The sequence below is a fragment of the Misgurnus anguillicaudatus genome, chromosome 11 (genome assembly GCF_027580225.2).
Source record: "Misgurnus anguillicaudatus chromosome 11, ASM2758022v2, whole genome shotgun sequence".
Classification (NCBI taxonomy): Eukaryota; Metazoa; Chordata; class Actinopteri; order Cypriniformes; family Cobitidae; genus Misgurnus; species Misgurnus anguillicaudatus.
The window spans coordinates 741250-762916 of NC_073347.2; the positions used below are offsets into that span (position 1 = coordinate 741250).

General features: G+C 38.4%; 1 protein-coding gene and 1 long non-coding RNA gene across 4 annotated transcripts in view; one reads left to right on the forward strand and one right to left on the reverse strand.

The window, feature by feature from the left end:
* The window catches only part of plpp4 (phospholipid phosphatase 4), a 225294-nt gene that overhangs the window by 115909 nt on the left and 87718 nt on the right, over nucleotides 1-21667 (reverse strand). For all 3 annotated transcript variants that reach the window (XM_073872786.1, XM_055170570.2, XM_055170571.2), the window contains exon 3: nucleotides 9227-9317. In XM_073872786.1, coding sequence (XP_073728887.1) covers nucleotides 9227-9317 — 91 coding nt within the window. The remainder of the gene's footprint in view (nucleotides 1-9226; nucleotides 9318-21667) is intronic.
* On the forward strand, nucleotides 12187-20739 carry LOC141368744 (uncharacterized). Its single transcript, XR_012371954.1, has 5 exons — nucleotides 12187-13810; nucleotides 13901-14098; nucleotides 19116-19278; nucleotides 19383-19450; nucleotides 19803-20739. It is a non-coding gene; the product is annotated as an uncharacterized lncRNA (long non-coding RNA).

The window sequence follows — 21667 nt, forward strand, 5'->3', positions numbered from 1 at the left end:
TTGTCAATCTGATAATTATAACATATTTCGTGTAGGCTTATTTATTTTATTATTATTTCTCAAAACAGAGACGTAGCCTAATCATCATCTGTTGATTTAAATCTATTTGTGCATGAAACTAAACCCATGGGGGAAATGATGATATTTTAGGAGATTTATTTATTATAAATGAGTGAACAACGCGAATCCAGAAAGGAATTTATTTCTTTAAAACAGCCAGTCTGGCAGGGCGGACATTTCGGTAACTTTATTTATTGCGAGCTGCCGCCGTGGGTTTTGTCTAGAAGGGATACAGAAAATGCCGAAAAGTTTAGGATTAGATTTGGAGGTAGGATTTTTAGGATGAAAACAGCGGCTCTGGCTAAATGAGAGACAAATACATTCTACAATCCTGTGAAATTTTGTGTGTAGAGTTGGGTTTGGGTGAAGGATTAGGATAAAACAGTGCTCATCCGGCGAGATTTCGTTTGCTGTATCCCTTCTATCCTCAACCGCAGACGTGGCGGGGATGTTTTAGGCGTGGCGGCCCGCCACGGTTGAATGTATATAGCGGAAACACTGCTAATCCCGTAAATTATACCTTTTAAATGTATAGTGATGTTAAAATTGTTTAAGTTAGGCTATATAGATATTTTGCAGGCTAGAGAGTTTGCAGTGTGGTTTCGAAAGTTTAAAAAAATATTTAACGGCTTTATTTTACAATTCTACAAGAACTAAGTAATAGTGCTTTGCCAAACTAAAAGTGTTTTGCCAAACTAACCGAGACCGGGCCTTACCGCCCCGGCTTTTCTGACGAGGCTAACCCCTGAGCCTCTCATAACTGTTACAGTCCGGACCTCCCGCTAGCTTCTAGCAATTACGCGGTCCACAAGCATTATACATCCCCCACCGGGTCTTAATTTCTGTAATTTGCGAAAATAATGCGTTTGAATATGTTTTATAGCTGGAATATGTTAGTATTGTCCAGGGAAAACGCGTTTATTGTTGAAACTCCCACATCACAATTTACTCTGGAATCATTGTGTGTCATGAGTTTCTTCTCCTTTAGTGTAACGTTACTTATTAGTGATACTTTTCTGCTTGATTTGTCTGTTGGCAACATAAACCGTTAATAATAATAATATATAAAATAATAACACAGTATGGTCTCTACTGCTCACGATATCACTATGCACGCGCACATGACGTTAGTAGTGGGGCGTGATCAAAGGAGCAGCAGCTCATAAATATGTAATGACTAGCTCAAAACGGCACAATCTGAACTGCCCTGAAACAGAGGTTCCTAGAAATGGGTAACAATCTTTTCTTTTCCTACAAGCTATTTCGAGCAAACAACTTTTTTAAACATGCTTTATGGAACTCATACACCTATTTAACTTGTGGAAAAGCTGTCATAAGATGGGCACTTTAAGACATTCTTCTTTAACAAAGCATTCACATAAAATGTCCAGTAAATGTACTTTTCCCGCAGTAGTTATTTTGTCTAGAACAAAGCACTCACATATCTCATATGGGTAATATACTATTGCCACAATAGTTAGCCTGTCTGGAACCGAGCTGACTTAAACCACTATATTGTATGACACTTGCATTACATGCGAACGGCCCCTACGCTAATAGAACTCTGTTTTTGTCTCCCAGTCTCGTCCTCGACCCCGAGGACAATGAGACAAACAGACCCAGTTCCTGTTGCTGTGAAGGTCATCGCACCACTGATCTACTGGCTGTCCTTCAACGCGATGCCCAGCCCATGCGCGACAAACGATATATATATATATATATATATATATATATATATATATATATATATATATATATATATATATATATATATATATATATATATATATATATATATATATATATATATATAGGGTTTTTGTCCTTCTAGGAGTTTTTCCCACCGGGTTTTCTCCTAGGGGATTTTTTTGTCCCAGGAGGAGCGAGCCAACTTTGGCTTAACTTAGCACTTTACTGTATACGTTACATTATTAATACGCTCGCTTGTACGGTTTAACCTTAGCTGCTATATTCTACTTCTTATATTATCTATTGATTTTCTGTGTTCTCCTCTTCATCTACTCATGTAAAGCTGCTTTGCAACAATTAACAATTGTGAAAAGCGCTACATAAATAAAATTGAATTGAATTTTAAGGGCTTCCTGCCTGTCTTGGATCTAAAAGAGTATTTCATATGGTCTCATCAAAGACATTCCTTGCGTCTCTGTAGGACCATTCACACCTTTGAATAAAAACTTGTCATGGATTTATTGCATTTTGTGGAAAAAATAATCAGTTTTTATAATAAATCTTTAAAAATCAAGTTATGGATTTGAATTTTTTATGTTTTTATAACCTAAAGATGCTATGTGAAAGTTTGTAACAGAAAATAGTGGTTTTCATCTTGTCACTTTCTTGGTATAGAAAACACGTTTTTACCAAAATTGTCAAAATGGATTTATTGCGTTTTGGAACCAAACTCTTCAATTAGTATTAACACATAATGGGCCCTATTTTAACGATCTGAAACGCAAGTGCGAAGCGCAAAGCGCAAGTGACTTTGTGGGTGGATCTTGGGCGCTGTTGCTATTTTCCCGGCGGGAGAAATAACTCTTGTGCCAGGCGTAAATCAATAAGGTGTTTGTCTGAAGTAGGTTCATTATTCATAGGTGTGGTTTGGGCGTAACGTCAAATAAACCAATCAGAACGCTATCCAACATTCCCTTTAAATGCAAGGGCGCAAGTTCCACGGCGGGTTGCTATTATTATGACGGATTTACCAGGCGCACGCGAGGAGCAGTTCACAGCCGGGTCTTGTAAGAGCAGTCAAAGACAGAGAAGTTTTTTTATATGGGGATAGGAGAAACCCGACCAAATCAGCGTAGGTTAAACAGGCGTGAGAGGAAATATAGCCACAATTGTCTCATCAGCTGACATCCCTATCGTTGCGCCAAGGGCTACAATGATGTCAGGAGACGGGGGAATCCCAAGCTTGCCAGCATAAATCGGGCACACCGTGTAACGGGAGGTGGATCTGCCTCTACACATGACCTGACGCCAGCAGAGGACATCGCTGCGTCCACCCTCACCGCTGAAAGGGTTTGGTGGCTTTGAAATCGGACCCAAGAAACGCAAGCAAGGTCCAACCACAAAGTACACTTGCAAATCAAGTTCATATACATTAAGGTTTCTTATGAAAACATTTAAATTATTATTTACATAAAATAAACGTAATACAGCCACACAAAAAACTATATATATATATAGGGTTTTTGTCCTTCTAGGAGTTTTTCCCACCGGGTTTTCTCCTAGGGGATTTTTTTGTCCCAGGAGGAGCGAGCCAACTTTGGCTTAACTTAGCACTTTACTGTATACGTTACATTATTAATACGCTCGCTTGTACGGTTTAACCTTAGCTGCTATATTCTACTTCTTATATTATCTATTGATTTTCTGTGTTCTCCTCTTCATCTACTCATGTAAAGCTGCTTTGCAACAATTAACAATTGTGAAAAGCGCTACATAAATAAAATTGAATTGAATTTTAAGGGCTTCCTGCCTGTCTTGGATCTAAAAGAGTATTTCATATGGTCTCATCAAAGACATTCCTTGCGTCTCTGTAGGACCATTCACACCTTTGAATAAAAACTTGTCATGGATTTATTGCATTTTGTGGAAAAAATAATCAGTTTTTATAATAAATCTTTAAAAATCAAGTTATGGATTTGAATTTTTTATGTTTTTATAACCTAAAGATGCTATGTGAAAGTTTGTAACAGAAAATAGTGGTTTTCATCTTGTCACTTTCTTGGTATAGAAAACACGTTTTTACCAAAATTGTCAAAATGGATTTATTGCGTTTTGGAACCAAACTCTTCAATTAGTATTAACACATAATGGGCCCTATTTTAACGATCTGAAACGCAAGTGCGAAGCGCAAAGCGCAAGTGACTTTGTGGGTGGATCTTGGGCGCTGTTGCTATTTTCCCGGCGGGAGAAATAACTCTTGTGCCAGGCGTAAATCAATAAGGTGTTTGTCTGAAGTAGGTTCATTATTCATAGGTGTGGTTTGGGCGTAACGTCAAATAAACCAATCAGAACGCTATCCAACATTCCCTTTAAATGCAAGGGCGCAAGTTCCACGGCGGGTTGCTATTATTATGACGGATTTACCAGGCGCACGCGAGGAGCAGTTCACAGCCGGGTCTTGTAAGAGCAGTCAAAGACAGAGAAGTTTTTTTATATGGGGATAGGAGAAACCCGACCAAATCAGCGTAGGTTAAACAGGCGTGAGAGGAAATATAGCCACAATTGTCTCATCAGCTGACATCCCTATCGTTGCGCCAAGGGCTACAATGATGTCAGGAGACGGGGGAATCCCAAGCTTGCCAGCATAAATCGGGCACACCGTGTAACGGGAGGTGGATCTGCCTCTACACATGACCTGACGCCAGCAGAGGACATCGCTGCGTCCACCCTCACCGCTGAAAGGGTTTGGTGGCTTTGAAATCGGACCCAAGAAACGCAAGCAAGGTCCAACCACAAAGTACACTTGCAAATCAAGTTCATATACATTAAGGTTTCTTATGAAAACATTTAAATTATTATTTACATAAAATAAACGTAATACAGCCACACAAAAAACGTATGAAAATATTTTTATCGTTATTTGCATGAGAATTTTTTAACGCAGCCACACACCACAATGCTCACCACTATGATTTCCCTTATCTCATCTGTTAATATTTTTTATTGTAACAATTTATGATTTGCAAAAATAACTGTTGCCTCTGTGTAGGTTAGATAAGCAAAGTGTGTGCGCGTTTTGCATGCTATACATTATGGTCAAGCATGCGCCCTTAATATAGCATAATGAACCACGCACCACTGATTTTAGACTAGTTTTTTTTTTGGTCAGTGGCACAATTGTTTTTTAAATTGCAAAATACCATCAGGGATGGTTTGCGCCGGAACACGCCTCCTTTTTTGTGTTGAACCGCCCAGGGAGTGCAAGTTCATTCCCTAGTTTGCCGACGTGCGTCTGTGGAGGGAAAAACTTGCTGTGCGCCGGTGCAAAATACGAATGATACATGCATCACTGACAAAGTCAATTGCGCTGGGTGCAAGATAGGGCCCATAGAATACATGCTACATGTCCATACTCAGGCTAGATCATAAGGTTGTCCAATCAGATGCATAAGAACAGATAAGACTGAGTTATGATGTATTGGTTTATGTCAAGTAAAGTGTTAACAATGTACTTTTAAATGTATATAAAAGTTCACCGCATGCACTTTTGAAACAATCCAAAATAACCAACTTCTTGTTGTGTGGAGCTAATAGATTAGAGATGGAAAGTTGTTTGGGTCAATAAGATCTATACACGTACCAACTTTTGTACATGTGCATATATGTTTGAATGATCTGTGCAACAATATTTGTTTTAACATTACAGCGGGCACTACCGAGCCCCCCTGCATCCCTTTCAAGCCTAGATTTTTAAGCGTAGATTTTACCTGAGCCCTTTTTAGAAATCCATCCTTCATCTTTGTCCAGCGATTTTGTCACCTCGTGCTCAATTAAAATCTGTGCGAGCGCTGACAGCATATGTTCAATATTATAAAAACATTTTACATACTGTGATTCCAACAGCTTTCAAACTAGCAGTTATTAGACCGCTCATTAAAAAAACACACCTTGACCAGGGAGATCTTAATAACTTTAGACCAATCTCAAATCTCCCTTTTCTTTCCAAAATATTAGAAAAAGTAGTGAAATTGTATCTTTAATACTCTTTAGTAATATGCTGAAACTTTGAATTCGTTGTCGGTTGAGTCTTAATTTCCACATATGGTCGGGTTGCAATTTTGGCTTTTTCCCATGATCTTGAGAATAGTATGTCATACAGAACCGTTTGCCACTATACGTTAGTATTAACGACGGCAGTGGGGCCTCTGGCCTTAGTCAAACGAGTTTCTGTTTTAAAGATCATATGGGGGGCCCCATACATAGACTCGCCCTGGGCCCACAAATTTTCTAAAATCATCAACTATATGTAATACACTTAACCAGCAATAGTTAGCCTGTCCGGAACCGAGGTGACTAAAACCACATCACTGTGTGATACTTGCTTCTCATGTGAACGGCCCCTACGCTAATAAGATTTTGTTTCTCTCATTCTGTCTTGTCCTCGATCCCGAGGACAATGAGACAAACAGATCCAGTTCCGGTAAATGTGAAAGTCGGCAGAACCCGCTTAATCTCCGCTTAATCTCCTTATCCGTTTCAATGTATATATATCTCCCAAGGGTTTTTCCCTCCTAGGACTTTTTTTACTCCCCCGGCTTAAAATCCGGGATTTTTTTTCTCCTAGGGGGTTTTTCAACCCGGGGAGGCAGCATTCTTGGGCTTAACATCTATACGTTACTTTAGCAATATGTTCGCTTATAATGTTGATTTATAGCCGCAGCAAATTTAGCTGCTTGTGCTATCGTGTATTATGTTGTGCTATCTGTTGATTTTCTGTGCTTTTCACTGCATCTATTATGTAAAGCTGCTTTGATACAATTACCAAATTGTGAAAAGCGCTATGTAAATAAAATTGAATTGAATTGATGCGGAACAAATCAAGACGATTCCCTATCCACTGTTAAAAAAAAATAACCCATTGTTTATCTAAAGTGCTTGGTCATTACATTCATTTAATGGAACTTGGTGTGAATGTTGCGTTAGAGGAAAATGCAGTCATGCACAAAATATATTAAAGGCAGTCAGTATATGCACACAGATGTTATACACATATTTTAATACAATGAAATACTGCATTAAGGTTAGTATAAAATCCAATTATATTATAAAAAAACAATTGAAATCAGCCCCTAAAAAAATATTAAAAACCTAGAATCGCTTCTGCACCGCCAAGCCTGATGAGAGATAGCATGGTCGAATTCAAAACTGCGTTTTTGCGCCCTTAAAGGGCACTTCGGGAAGGGAACGCCACTTAAACTCACTCCAGATAAAATGTAAATTCTCCAAGTGTATTTTAGCCGTCACACAATGAGACACAATTGCGCAACTCTGATCTTCGAAGGGAACGAATAGAACATAGGGATGAGTACTTCCAATTGGTATTCTCTCCATTTGTGACGGAAAATTGGTCCGAATGAATGCGCACGGGCTAACTACGACAGGTAACACAATTAAAGAAATGTTGGTTTTCATAAAAATAAAGCTATTTAGCTCTCGTCTAGTGATCCCGATGCTAAAGAATAATTATAAAACGGGCAGTTCTTCATTCTGATTGGTTGAAACGCGTTCTAAGCCGTGATAAAAAACACCGGTAACCCACTGATCTATATAAATGACTGGATTGCGCATGACGTCACAACTGTGAAGCCACCGCGCTGCCATGTTGGTATACCCAAACATTCTATTAATGGACGCGATCAGATTTTAATGATAAAAAATCCCTTTACTAGACTAATCTGAAGTTACCCTCTACATTATTACAACACAAACGTCCTAAGCATGTACATAGTTATTTACTGAAAGTTGTACATTTTAGTTTTTAATCAGTTATTATACATTCATCTTCATTACAGTATCAGATCACCAGACAGACTGCAGCATATTTAGTATTAATGACAAACATGCTCATTCTGAAATCTAAATAAAAAATCATACTTTGTACCGTATGTGCATGCAATAATTTGCTGGTTTTATGTTATCTAAACTTACAAGTTACCTAAACTTATTTAGAGAAATAATGCTGACCGTGTAGCTGAATGTAAAAAAAACTTTATTTATACCCGTGTCATTAACAGAATGCAGCAGACACACTCACCTTAACGTTTTTTATAAATCCATTTTCCTGCCCGATTAAAGCATAAACATTGCAAATAACACCAGAATTAACAGTTAATTTAGGTACACATATCCTAAAAATAATCATGCGTGACTGATACGCTGTAAAGCAGGTGAATTTAAAACACGATTTTGAACGGAAGTCAATGACGCCGTCTGCCAGTTGGGTATACCAAAATGGCGGCTCGAACTCTGCGCTGGCTTCACCTCACGCTGTTACGTTAAGCGTTCTATGCGCAATCCAGTCATTTATATAGATCAGTGCGGTAACCTCACGGTTCAGACCACATTACATAAGTATCACTGCACCACTGTTGCTGCGTACTGATTTATGAAAATAAACACCGCCAGCGTTTTTTAAAAAAGTTGCCAGCCAGCGCCAGCGTTTTTCATGATTTTCACCAAAGTTTAATGCCTTCCAGAAAATTTTCTTCTTTAAATATATAAACATACAATATACCAAATGAAAGAACAGACCCTCTGCTTTCAAACAAAAAAAAAACGTTTCATCCTACCTTACCTCATTCACCGCCAGCCTTTTTGAGAAAAGTTGCCCACCTGCATTTTTGTGATTTTAACAAAGTTTTCACAAAATTCCTTGCAGGAAAAATCATTTTCTATAAATATATAAACATACAAATTATATTAAATTAAAGAACACACCCTCTGCTTTCAAACAAACAATAAACAAACAAACAAACAAACAAACAAAATGGGGAAAAAACGTTTCATTATATATTTACTTTTTCTACTTAATTTAACCACTAAAATATGGATATTTCTCTTCAAAAATAGAACATTTTGAGCAAAAAGCTTAAAAAATTGCGTTTTTGTAAAGGAATTTATGTTAGAGATCAGACTCAGAATGACTATCAAACATAAAGGCAGTTAAAATAACCATTAAATCTTTTTAACTTCCGTTTTTGATAAATTCGATTTGCGATATTACACTTTCACTTTGAAATTCGTCCAAAAAGGCATATTTATTAGTTAAATATGAACTCATAAATGACGAGATAACTCGTCAATGGCGGTGAATGAGTTAAGTGGTTCTTTTGTAATCAGCTTTTGAATATGGGTAGGTTTCTGCAAAAACACCACATTTTGAGCAAAAAGCAGAGATAATTCCATTTTTGTGACTGACTTTTCATAGAAATCCCATTCAGAGCGATCTTTAAAACTTTGAACTACCAATTTGTACCTAAATGGTACATATTAGGACCTTTTTTAAAGGGTACTGCCCCAGTGACAGCTTTGTACCTTTATTTTTGACAGTGTACAGTGCCATTCTGGCCTGCTCCTTGGTGCTCGGGCCCTAATAAATATGCAAAAAAATTATTTAGGATTTGACTAGGGTACTCACCTAAACAAGCTTCTTTAATTTCTGTTTTGTCTGTCCTCTGTATAATTTTCACCACAAATATTACAGCCAGTGGGGTGAGAAATGAAATTGCCTGTAAAAACAAAATGACACAACATCCCTTTGTAGTTTACTAAACACTGCAATATATAGTTGACATAATTATGATAAAAGCTCACTCTCCAGCCACAAGCAAGAGCTTCTTCATTTTATTTAGTAAATGTTTAATTTCAGCTTACATTTTATGTAGACATAAATAGTTCTCTACCTGCATTATTTACAGAATATGTCATGTAATACTCTCTTTGTTAAAAAAAATCCATTCTATACCAGTTTAGTGTTGTCAAACAGATGGAATGTGGTCACAGGTTTGTTGGTGTTGATCTATCAGCTCTTACAAGCTTGAACAAGATTATATACCAGGATAAAGTCAAGTTACCCAGCTGATAAACCAATTTTTCAACTACCTATACCAGGTTTGACCTATTAATGACTATTTCTTTCTCTTAATGACACTGCTCGTGGATGGGGTGTGCAAACAAATGCAGACCCTCCTGATAATGAAAATTACATCATGTGTTGGATGGCCAAGTAGACTTTGGGCTTAAAATGTCAGAGTGCCAGCCACAGTGACTAGTGATTTCAGGTCGCCATGTTTTTTTTAATCACATTTCTGGGTAAAACAGTCACAATGGCAAATAAAAATGTTTAGAATTTCTACTTTGAGCATGTTTTACTAAACAGCAAACAGTGATAAAATGGCCAGAGATCAATTAAGAGTCAAAAGCAACAAGACCTCTCAAGTTGGGAAACAACTATGAGTTCAATTTAATTTTATGTATATAGCACTTTTCATAATTGTTTAATTGTTTCAAAGCAGCTTTACATTAAAGGTATAGCGGAAGATTTTCTTTTTCCAGGTGGATCATCTCAACTATTGGTCATCCCAGTTGTCAATCATTCTTATGATATGTTGACGTAAGGCCGTCGGACTTGCTCGTCCCTAGGATCACTTTCTGCACATGTGCACTATCAGGTGTATATGTGTGGTGGGGTACAGCTTCAGCCATTCATTGAAGCTCGTGTTCTCATCGTGTTTTTTCAAAATGTCTTAGGGTCACAAGAAAGAAAGTGTCTACGAATTGTATGACAAGAAGAGAAAGGAAAAAACAAGACCAAGTGTTTTTGGGAGAATATTTTACACGCTGGCATGCGTTAAAAGCACAGGTTGGGCTTCCCACGTTTGGCATGCTATTTGGAGAAATCCATTTAAAATCACTGTTAGTAAAAGTTAATGTAAGCTATGATTAGCGATCATAGCCCTGGCACAAGTCACACCTATAATCATGTACTAATACATAAATTAATAATCCCTTTACTATGAACTAATGATGAGTTAAGCTATGTACTAATCAATAACTAACCATATGTCATGAGTCATATGAATTCATGCATGAATTACAGCCACCTTAACTACACATTAATACATGTTTGTTAGTTAATGCATTAATTAACACTTTGCGTAACCCAAATCAAACATGCTCTCTAGAAGAACGTAAATAACTTGTTTATGCAAAATGTTTAGGTTTGTAATGCAAAACTGTTTACATTTGCTCCTGCAGCTGAGCTACAAACATAATTGAGTGGCACTGGATTTCTTGCAATATTTACAGTTAACCTTAATCATTAAATGTACAATTATGCATTCATAATTAAAATGAGTTATTCCACTGTTGCCATTAAGAGTGACGGAAGCTATTCTTTATCAATTAAAATCAGTGTTAGCCTACAGATCAGTGTTGCCAGAGGGCGGGTTCCCGCCCAATTGGGCAGTTTTGAATTTGATTGTGCTGGTAAAAAATGGCTTGGGCGGGTGTGCAAAAATTGGGCTGGTTTGGGATCAGTTGGGCGGGTTTGAAACGTGCAATTTTCAAAACTGTCTTGTTTCAGAATATGAACAATTATAAAGTTGACTTTTATTCTTAGTTAATAGTAAATTGTTATAACTGCTTATAAGTTGTGATCAGTTATGATCAGTTAACTAAAATAAACCAGGCTTGATGACGTATGCACCCTGCATATGCGACCTCCGCAGGCTGCAGCCGGATTGAGAAACAGACATCAATTACATGTGGTTGAGCCGTGGATGAATTATCTGAGCATTTCAGGTGAACAAAACCAAATGTTCAGCTGTCATTAAGTCAATTCTGGCACCATAAACTTCAGCCAGACTGTACATAGTTCTGAAAAGTTCAGATGTTAATAGTGTTCTTCAGCATCCTTGCAAGTTCAACCAACAGCCTATTATTGATCTGCATTTACTGCATAAGGTAAGCCTATTTACGATCTCTCTCTCACACACACCTATTTATCAGGAGTAAAAATACATTATTAATAATCATATAAATAGATAAAAAACAGACATTGTTGAAATTGTTATTAACGAATTGGGTATTTAAATAACAATAAAACCACTTAAATATACGCTGTAAAAGTGCATTGTGCGTGTGGGCGAGGGGACATAATGTAGCTGTTGTGAACAAGTTATGTAATTTTAGTGTGTGGTTCTGTTCTGGTGTCGCTAGCTATAGTATGGTGGATTAATTGTGGAAGTAAATATAACTAAATGCTACTCAAATTAAACCAAAATGTTGATTGAAATATTTTGTGCGTTTTTTTGTGCGTTTGGGCGGGTTTTGGAATAGTTTTGGGCTGGAAACCATCAACTCTATCTGGCAACACTGCTACAGATAATGGTTATTGTTGTGGTTATTGTGTAAACTGGCTTGTCTTATTATCAAAATGCACATGGTCTGTCTTGTGGTCTTGTTCTTCTTTTAAGCCATTATTGCCCCTTCCAAATGCCTGCACAGTTTTCACCTCTGCTCCTCTCTTTTACAAACCACCAAAAATTAGGATTTAGATGAGCTGAATATGTATAGAATGTGTACTTGATAACTTTTTAACAATGTACCCCTCCAAGAAATGTCATTACCTACACAATAATACAGTAACAAATCATTAATTTATGTTCGTTTATTATAAGTTAATTATTAATGATGTGCCCCTTAAAGTAAAGTCATGACCTAATCATACTTAAAGGAATTCTTCAGACAATTTAAATTTGAAAATTTTATTAAATTGGGTCACCTATGTAGTAGAAGTGTGAAGTTATTTTAGAAATTGGTGCCCTCTAGGCCGAGAAAAGCCAGAAAATGTGTTTTTTGGCTTATGTGGATGAAAAACACCAAGTCCCAGAATGCATTGCTTCGCTGCTCTATGAGGCCACTCCCTAGTCACGCCTACCGGTTCGAGACGGCAGGAGGGAGGGAGATTCAACTAGACTAAATACAGCTTTTACAGACACGTCTGCGACGATTTAGTTGATATATTATTATAAATACTACCTTTTCCACATCGAAATGATGATAAGTTGCGTTGTACCGGGATGTTCAACCAAAACCGGGAAAGGACAAGCAGTAAGTTTTCATCATTTGCTGCGGTGTAAACAATGGCTGTGGGCTATTAACCACGCAAAGTGTTGAGAAGACAACGATGCAGTAAAATTGAAAAACCTGAAGGTTTGCAGTCTCCATTTCAAGCATGAAGACATCGAACCCAATGTACTCGGAATGAAGCGAAACACGCGAAAGGACACTGCAATTACATTCATGTTTACCTTCACAGACACAACGAACAGCCGGAGCCATCTGGCATCAAACGCATTCGTCTACGTTTGAGGTAAGACTCTTGCTAATACTCATTTCTGATCACACAGTAGCCTTTACATAGTGATACAGTTGTTAGCAAAGTAACGTTAGATAGATAATGACACATAAGTTGGGTGTTCTCAAAATAAAACAACTGTTAGCTACCGAGCTACTTCTGGAGTTGCGTAAGCACGAAAGCCTATTACTGTAAAGTTATTCGATGGTTGAGATAACTGCAGATACATTTGCCAGATGTACATTATTAATTAAATAATATTTATGCATGCTACATGTAAATATCATTGCATTTTATCTGTAAAACTGTAAAATATAGTAATATGCAATTTATCATTGCATATTACTGTATTGCATATCATTTTTATAGCTTTAGTTACTTTAGTTACAGGTTCCTGGAAGAAGATGCAGAAGAAGGGGGAAAAAGAACAATGAAATCCTCCTTGCAATGGACCAGGTCAGTGTTTACATTGGTTTGCAAGGTTAAAAGTTACTAATTGTATTATCTTTTATAGGTCTGTCCTAAATCATATGTGGTTTTCCTGTGCAACCAGTAAGGGGGACGTTAAGGTAAGACATTTGATTCTAATTTGATTCATTTGTACATTATTAATTAAATAACGCAAGAGAGAGACGCAAGAGAGAGTGGCAACACTGTTATCAGAGCTCCGTCGAGTTCATCATCCAAATCCTATTTTCTTACTATCTTGTTACTATCTATATAATATAACTTACTAGTTCATCTTAGGAATACTTTAGCGTGACGATTATTCAACAGTATTTATAACTAAATCGATTTATCACTGGTAAACACTTAGTGTTAGCATATAGCCCGCTAGCTTCAACAAACGTGCCGGCTGAAGTTTGTTTACCGTTTCTTCACTGTTTGTTTACTGTAAATCTGCCTTCCTTTTTGATCTAATGGCGGACTCATCCGATGTATGTTTTTCAGACCTTTCCTCACCAGAGCGGGAAGCTGTGGAGGAGTTGTGTCCCGGCATTAGCACCAGGCGGTACAGCGTGCCTCACATCACCCTGGCTCCAGGCACCCGGAGACGTACGAGGCAGCCAGCGAGCGAGCACCGGTCTCGATGCAGCTTCACGGACCGCGTTCAGGCGAGCAGAGACGCCATCGCCCAAAATAAAAACGGTAAGACTCCGACTCCGCTTGTCATTGTAACCTGCACTGCTTGCCACATGTACAGTTTAGCTTCTTCCGTCAGCACAGAGGGGTTTACATGTGTTAAGTGTATTGAAGTAGTAAGGCTGACGGAGAAGGTTGCTGAACTTGAAGCGCACATCCGAACGCTCGTTGAGGACAGTAAGACCGCTAATGTTAATGTTTCAAACACTGTTTCGGGTGCGCCTACGGTAACGCGTAGTACACATAGCTCGGTTCCGGCAACTGAGTTAACACGGGCGAATAACTGGGTGACTGTCAGGCGGCGTAGTCATATTCGATGCCCATTGAAGTCCCCCCTAGTAATTTCTAACAGATTCGACATTCTAAACAATACACCGGCTGAGACATCTGTTAAAGGTGCCCTTGTTATTGGAGACTCGATACTTAAGAACGTGAACATTGAGGCACCAGCCACCATAGTTGACTGTATACCGGGAGCCAGATCGTCTGACATTAGATCCAAACTTAAAGTACTGGCTAATGCTAAGCGTAAGTTTTCTAAAATTGTTATTCATGCCGGCGCAAATGACACCAGACTCCGCCAGTCAGAGATCACCAAAGATACTATTAAAGAGGTGTGTGAAATTGCAAAAACAATGTCAGATAATGTAATTTGCTCTGGTCCCCTCCCCGCCTACCGGGGTGATGAAACTTATAGCAGATTAGTGTCTCTTCACCACTGGATGTCAAAATGGTGCCCTCAGCATAACGTAGGGTTTATAGATAATTGGAAACACTTCAGGGGGAGACCTGACCTGCTAAAGAGAGATGGCCTTCATCCGTCATCGGAAGGAAATGCTATACTCTCTAGAAATCTGACCAATACTCTAAATTCTAATACAGTTTGACTACCCAGGGCCCAGGTCAGGAAACAGATAGATCGGCCTACCCGTCCATCTGTTAGTAGCTCTGACATGTCAAGATCACATATATCCCAGAACTTAGAATCTATCTTAACAGAGTATCAACACATTTCAACTGTGTGCGTTCCTCGAACAAACGAATACAGAGCACCGTTTACCTCGTCTCGTACAAATCTTACTAACATAAAATTAGAAAACAATACGTTTACAGATGAATCTCGAATGTTAAAATTCGGCCTTCTTAACATTAGATCGCTTACCAATAAAGAACCTATTGTCAATGAAATAATTACTGTCCAAAACTTAGATGCACTCTCTTTAACAGAAACCTGGCTTAAAGCAGACGATTACATTAGTTTAAACGAATCCACCCCACAAGACTACTATTATAAACATGAACCGCGTTTAAAGGGGAGAGGGGGTTTTGTAGCTACAATATACAAAATGTTTTTTAAAGTAAACCATAAATCCGAACTAAAATTTAATTCATTTGAAATAATGCTATTAAATATGGAAATAACTGATCGTAACCATAAACAGCTCTCTTTTGTCCTTGCTACAATCTATAGACCTCCGGGCCATCATGTAGATTTTCTTAAAGAAATATCAAATTTCCTGTCTGACCTCGTAGTCACTGTAGATAAAGCTCTTATCGTTGGTGACTTTAATATACATGTTGATAACCCAACAGATACATTAGGATTAGCATTTATGGATATTCTAAATTCTCTCAATATTAGACAAAACGTGACAGGGCCCACGCATACTCATAGGCACACATTAGACTTAATTCTGTCACTCGGGCTCAATATTAATGAAATCGAGATATCACCTCAGAGCGATGCAGTTTCAGACCATTGCCTTGTCTCATACACGGTACTTCTAGATATGATCACTCGATCCACAATACGCTACCGACTAGCCAGAACAATAATTTCCACCACTAAAGATAACTTTATTAGCACTCTTCCAGACCTGTCCCAAATGAAACAGGTAGCTGATAACCCTTAATATCTAGATATTGTAATATAAAACCTGAACAGTATTTGTTCTAACACATTGGATGCCGTAGCTCCAATTCGAAAAAAGAGAATCAAAGAAAAAACGCCAGCTCCATGGTATGATCATCACACAGCAGCACTCAAAAAGGCAACTAGGAAAATGGAAAGAAATTATAGAAGCACAAAGTTAGAGGTATGGCGTGCAGCATGGAAAGAGAGTGTTAAACACTACAGACAGGCTATAAAAATCGCCAGATCTACGTATCTCAGCAATCTTATTAAAGAAAATCATAATAACCCTCGCTTCCTCTTTAGCACAGTTGCGAAACTGACTAGAAATAAAGAACAAACAGAACCCACTAATAAACTCCCACACAATAGTAACGACTTCATGAACTTCTTTACTAAGAAAATTATGATTATTAGGGAAAACATTGTAGGTACCCAAGCAGCCACCACTCTACCCAGTAATACATTTAACGCTTGCCTACCATACGAACATCTTGAGTCATTTAAACCTACTACAATAGATGAGCTATCTAAATTAGTAGCATCATCCAAATCATCGTCCTGTATATTGGACCCTGTTCCCACAAAATTACTCAAAGAGGTATTCCCTATAGTGTCTAACCCAGTACTAAATGTCTTTAACTCATCATTAGAATTAGGCTACGTTCCTACAGCTTTCAAACTAGCAGTTATTAGACCGCTCATTAAAAAACCAAACCTTGACCAGGGAGATCTAAATAACTTTAGACCAATCTCAAATCTCCCTTTTCTTTCCAAAATATTAGAAAAGGTAGTGGCAAGCCAGCTACGCACATTCTTAGCAAATAATAGTACGTATGAAAAGTTCCAATCAGGATTCAGGCCCCACCATAGCAAAGAGACAGCGCTGCTTAGAGTTACAAATGACCTTCTCCTAACATCCGACCGTGGTGAAATATCACTCCTTATATTATTAGACCTTAGTGCAGCCTTTGACACAATAGATCACACAATCTTACTTAATAGGCTAGGAAACTATGTTGGCATCAGTGGTCAGGCGCTAGCTTGGTTCAGATCGTATCTAACCAATCGCTATCACTTTGTTTATGTAAATAAGGAGGAGTCACATCACTCCCTGGTTAAATACGGCGTACCGCAGGGATCAGTTTTAGGTCCTATCCTGTTCTCGTTATATATGTTACCTCTGGGAGATATTATCAGAAATCATAACATACAGTTTCACTGCTATGCCGATGAAACACAGCTTTACATCTCCTCGCATCCTAGGGAAACACAAAATTTTTCTAAGCTATCAGACTGCATCAGCGATATAAGTGACTGGATGTCACATAACTTTCTTATGCTAAACTCCAATAAGACAGAGATACTTGTTATCGAACCGAATCGCTACAAATATAATATGACAGATTACAAGTTGCCCATAAATGGCTGCACTGTGGTGCCAACCTCCACGGTTAAGAATTTAGGTGTGATGTTCGACAGCAGTTTATCCTTCGACAGCCATATCTCCAATGTCTGCCGCACAGCATTCTTCCACCTTAGAAATATCTCAAAAATACGCCATATGTTGTCTGCATCAGATGCAGAGAAGCTTATCCACGCTTTTATGACCTCTAGAATAGACTATTGTAACTCGTTACTCGGAGGATGCCATGCAAAACAGGTCAACAAGCTTCAGCTAGTTCAAAACGCTTCTGCAAGAGTTCTTACTCGAACTAAGAAGTATGACCGCATAAGCCCAATTCTGGCATCTTTACACTGGCTACCAGTTAAATATCGTATACAATTTAAAATATTACTAATCACCTACAAAGCCTTAAATGGCCTAGCACCCTCATATCTTAGAGAATTATTATCAGAATACAATCCATCACGTGCATTGCAGTCACAAAATTCTGGCCTCTTAATTATCCCTAAAATATCAAAAGTGTCTAAAGGTGGCAGATCCTTTTCCTACTTAGCCCCTAAGCTATGGAATGATTTACCAACCGACGTCCGAAAATCAGAGACAGTAGATAACTTTAAATCTAGACTTAAAACTTTTCTCTTTAACAAGGCTTTCAAACAGTTGTTTTAACAATGGTACTTATCTCCTAATAGCTAGCTTGTACAACCTAATAAATAAATAAATTAATGAATAAATTAAAACCTTTTTTTTCGTCAACACTTCAAAGCATGGTAAATCTCATTAATACTCTTTAGTAATATGCTGAAACTTTGAATTGGTTTTCGATTGAGTCTTAACTGCCAAATATGGCCGGCTTGCAATTTTGGCCCTTTCCCATGACCCCAAAATAGCATGCCATACAGAACCGTTTGCCACTGTACGTTAGCATTAACGACGGCAGTGGGGCCTCTGGCCTTAGTCAAACGAGTTCTGTTTCCGTTTCTAAAATCATTAACTATATGTAATACACTTAACCAGCAATAGTTAGCCTGTCCGGAACCGAGCTGACTAAAACCACATTACTGTGTGACACTTGTTTTCTATGTGGCCGGCCCCTACGCTAATAAGATTCTGTGTCTCTCTCCCTGTCTCGTCCTTGATCCCGAGGACGAGACAAACAGATCCAGTTCCGGTACATGTGAAAGTCGGCAAACAACTGATCTACTAGCTGTTCTTCAACGTGATGTCCAGCTGATGCCTGACCAAAGACCACCGGCAGAACCCGCTTAATCTCCGCTTAATCTCCTTCCGTTTCAATGTGTATATATATATATATATATATACCTCCCAAGGGTTTTTCCTCCTATGACTTTTTTTACTTCCCCGGCTAAAATTCCGGGGTTTTTTTCTCCTAGGGGGTTTTTCAACCCGGGGAGGCAGCCTTTTTGGGCTTAACTTCTATACGTTACATTAGTAATACGTTTGCTTATAATGTTGATTTATAGCCGTAGCAAATTTAACTGCTTGTGCTATCGTTTATTATGTTGTGCTATCTGTCGATTTTCTGTGCTTTTCACTGCATCTATTATGTAAAGCTGCTTTGATACAATTACCAAATTGTGAAAAGCGCTATATAAATAAAATTGAATTGAAGTGAATTGAATTGAATTGAATTGAAAAACGATTTTTCTAGACTTATTGATAATAATCATATTTTCATGCAGGAACTGAAATGCCGGTGGAAATCCATTCTACACCATGTGTGTAATGAGCATGAGTGTACAGATGACGGAGGACATCCTGTGGCATTTCAAGACCTGTCATCGCTGGTCCTTGATAAAAGGCTTCTGAGAGACATGGAAAAGATGGCCCTGTTCAAACATACTGGTGAGAAGTTGCGCTTGTACACTTGATTGTTTTTCCAAATCCTAATGATCATGTTTTAATTTGTTATATCTCTTCTTTCTTTCTCTTTATATAATTGCACACAGGGCCGCTGGAAGTCTTTCACAGCGCACTTTTGAAATACCTCCCCAATGTTAGTTCCTGCACTACAATGGTACCACACTGCCCATAGCTGTACCTATATGGTTCTTGGTGAATATGAATATTTATTGTGTTTTTCTTATAATATATTCTGTTTATACACTGCATAAATCAATATTATTTATACTACTATTAGGTTACTGCTACTACATCCACATTTATTCTGCCCTTACAAGGTAACAGCTAATAAATTGCACACATTTATATTTTGTTTATATTACTCTAACCACCTTCTGTAAACGAACAGTATACTACTGTCTACACTGCACTATATTTTTTGCAGTTCTGGTTGGACACAAATTTTGTACTTGTACTCTGCATAATGACAGTAACGTTGAATCTAATCTAATTTCTACCCTTTACAGGAGAAGCACGGTTCAACCAAATGTTCTGCAAGAGATCCAAGCAGTGGGTCTTGAAGAAAAGCTTCATACCACACAGTTTGTAGACGAACTCATCCAGAAGGCCATTGACAAAAGACTCAATCCAAACATTGTGTTCAACGTGCCAACCTCCTCACTGCCACCCAACATTGCACCAGTGCCTAAACCATCAAAGGAGGCTGCCACGACTTCTTTCAAAAGTCACTTCTGAGACTGACACTTTCTAATAATAATAATAATAATAATAACAATCACCTCTTCCCTGAGTTCTATTGCTGTGTCTAATCAGATTCTGCCCCCACTCTTTATATTTATATTATTATATACTGTGTGTATATACACACATAATTATTATTATGTTTTGCTTTGTTTTTATTTTGTGCAGGACATTTTTAGATGTAAATTATGTCCTTGTTTATTTTAATGTGTTCTTTTCGCTTGTGGCACAATATTTTTCCTTTGTGAATAATAAAAAATACATTTCTTCATCTAACCCTGTCTTTTGTACACCAAAGTTATACATTATAGACTTGTGGAGGCGCAATGATTACTGTTACTGTGATTTAGCTGTCATTACTTAATTTACCAAATCATTTGGGTTAAAAATAAAGCCAAATATTATGTGTGTTACACAATTTAGACCTAAACTTTAAAAAAAGAATGCTTTCCTCAAATTGCTGTCACTGTTTCTTTATAAACTCTAATGTAGCAACAATAAGGACTATAACACGAACCACAACAAATTTGAGTTTTAACTTTTTATTAAAAAAACATAAACAATTCCCACTCATAGCTGATCCAGAGCTTCATCCGTTTCTTTATAGCCGCTATAATGTCCGTGAGGAGCTGGATATCTATGTCTGATGTCCTGAACAACACAGGCAGGTAAAACAAGTCGATGTCCTTTCCCCAGTCTTTCGCCTTGCAAAACCCATTCCATGAAATGACGATAGGATGTAAGGAAAAACAGTAAGCACGACGTTAGCAATGCAAGCTATTTTCACATACAATAGGCTAACAAAGGTGTAAATATAACAACCATAGCTCAGCTGACGGACGTGAAAAACAAAATACTCACTTTATACCCATGCCTCCGTTTCTCCCTGCCGGCTTCAAGAAGAAAATGCTATCGCTGAAATTCGCGACAGCAATATTACTCTCTTTCGGTGTCCATAGGCGCACAGCACGTAAACCACCAGACCGGCCCCACCTCGGCTACAGCAGCCGCGGTGGCAGCCTCTTGTTCCTCGTTCATCCGTAACTGTTCCTCGTTGTATTGTGGCTCGTACAGGTACCATGACCATCAGATTCGAGCAACAGCGAGGCGCACAGCGAGAGCACGTAAACCACCAGACCGGCCCCACCTCGGCTACAGCAGCCGCAGTGGCAGCCTCTTGTTCCTCAATCATCCGTAAATGTTCCTTGTTGTATTGCGGCTCGTACAGGTACCACGACCATCAGATTCGAGCAACAGGTCATCAAAATCCCCTTCTGCCATCCGTTTTCAAAACTACACTCTGCCGTCGTGGTTTGTTTACTCGGCTTTCTCCACAAAGCAAGACCCAGGCTAGCTTAGCTTAGCGAAGATTAAAGATGGCTGACTCTCGTTTTGGTTCGGGCTTTTCCGAATGGACTCGCAGTCCAACCCCTATGGGCGGGGAGAAAACATGCGGAAGTAGCTCCTAATACTGGCTGTAGTCTTTGCCTCTGGCCAAAAACTCCTCCGATGACGCAAAAATCGTCATTTTGCATCATCAGAAGACTTTTTTGGACAACCAGAATACAGATATCTCTCCTCTCACGGGGACATGAGGGAGGGAAACACGTTCATTCAGAAATACTGCCAG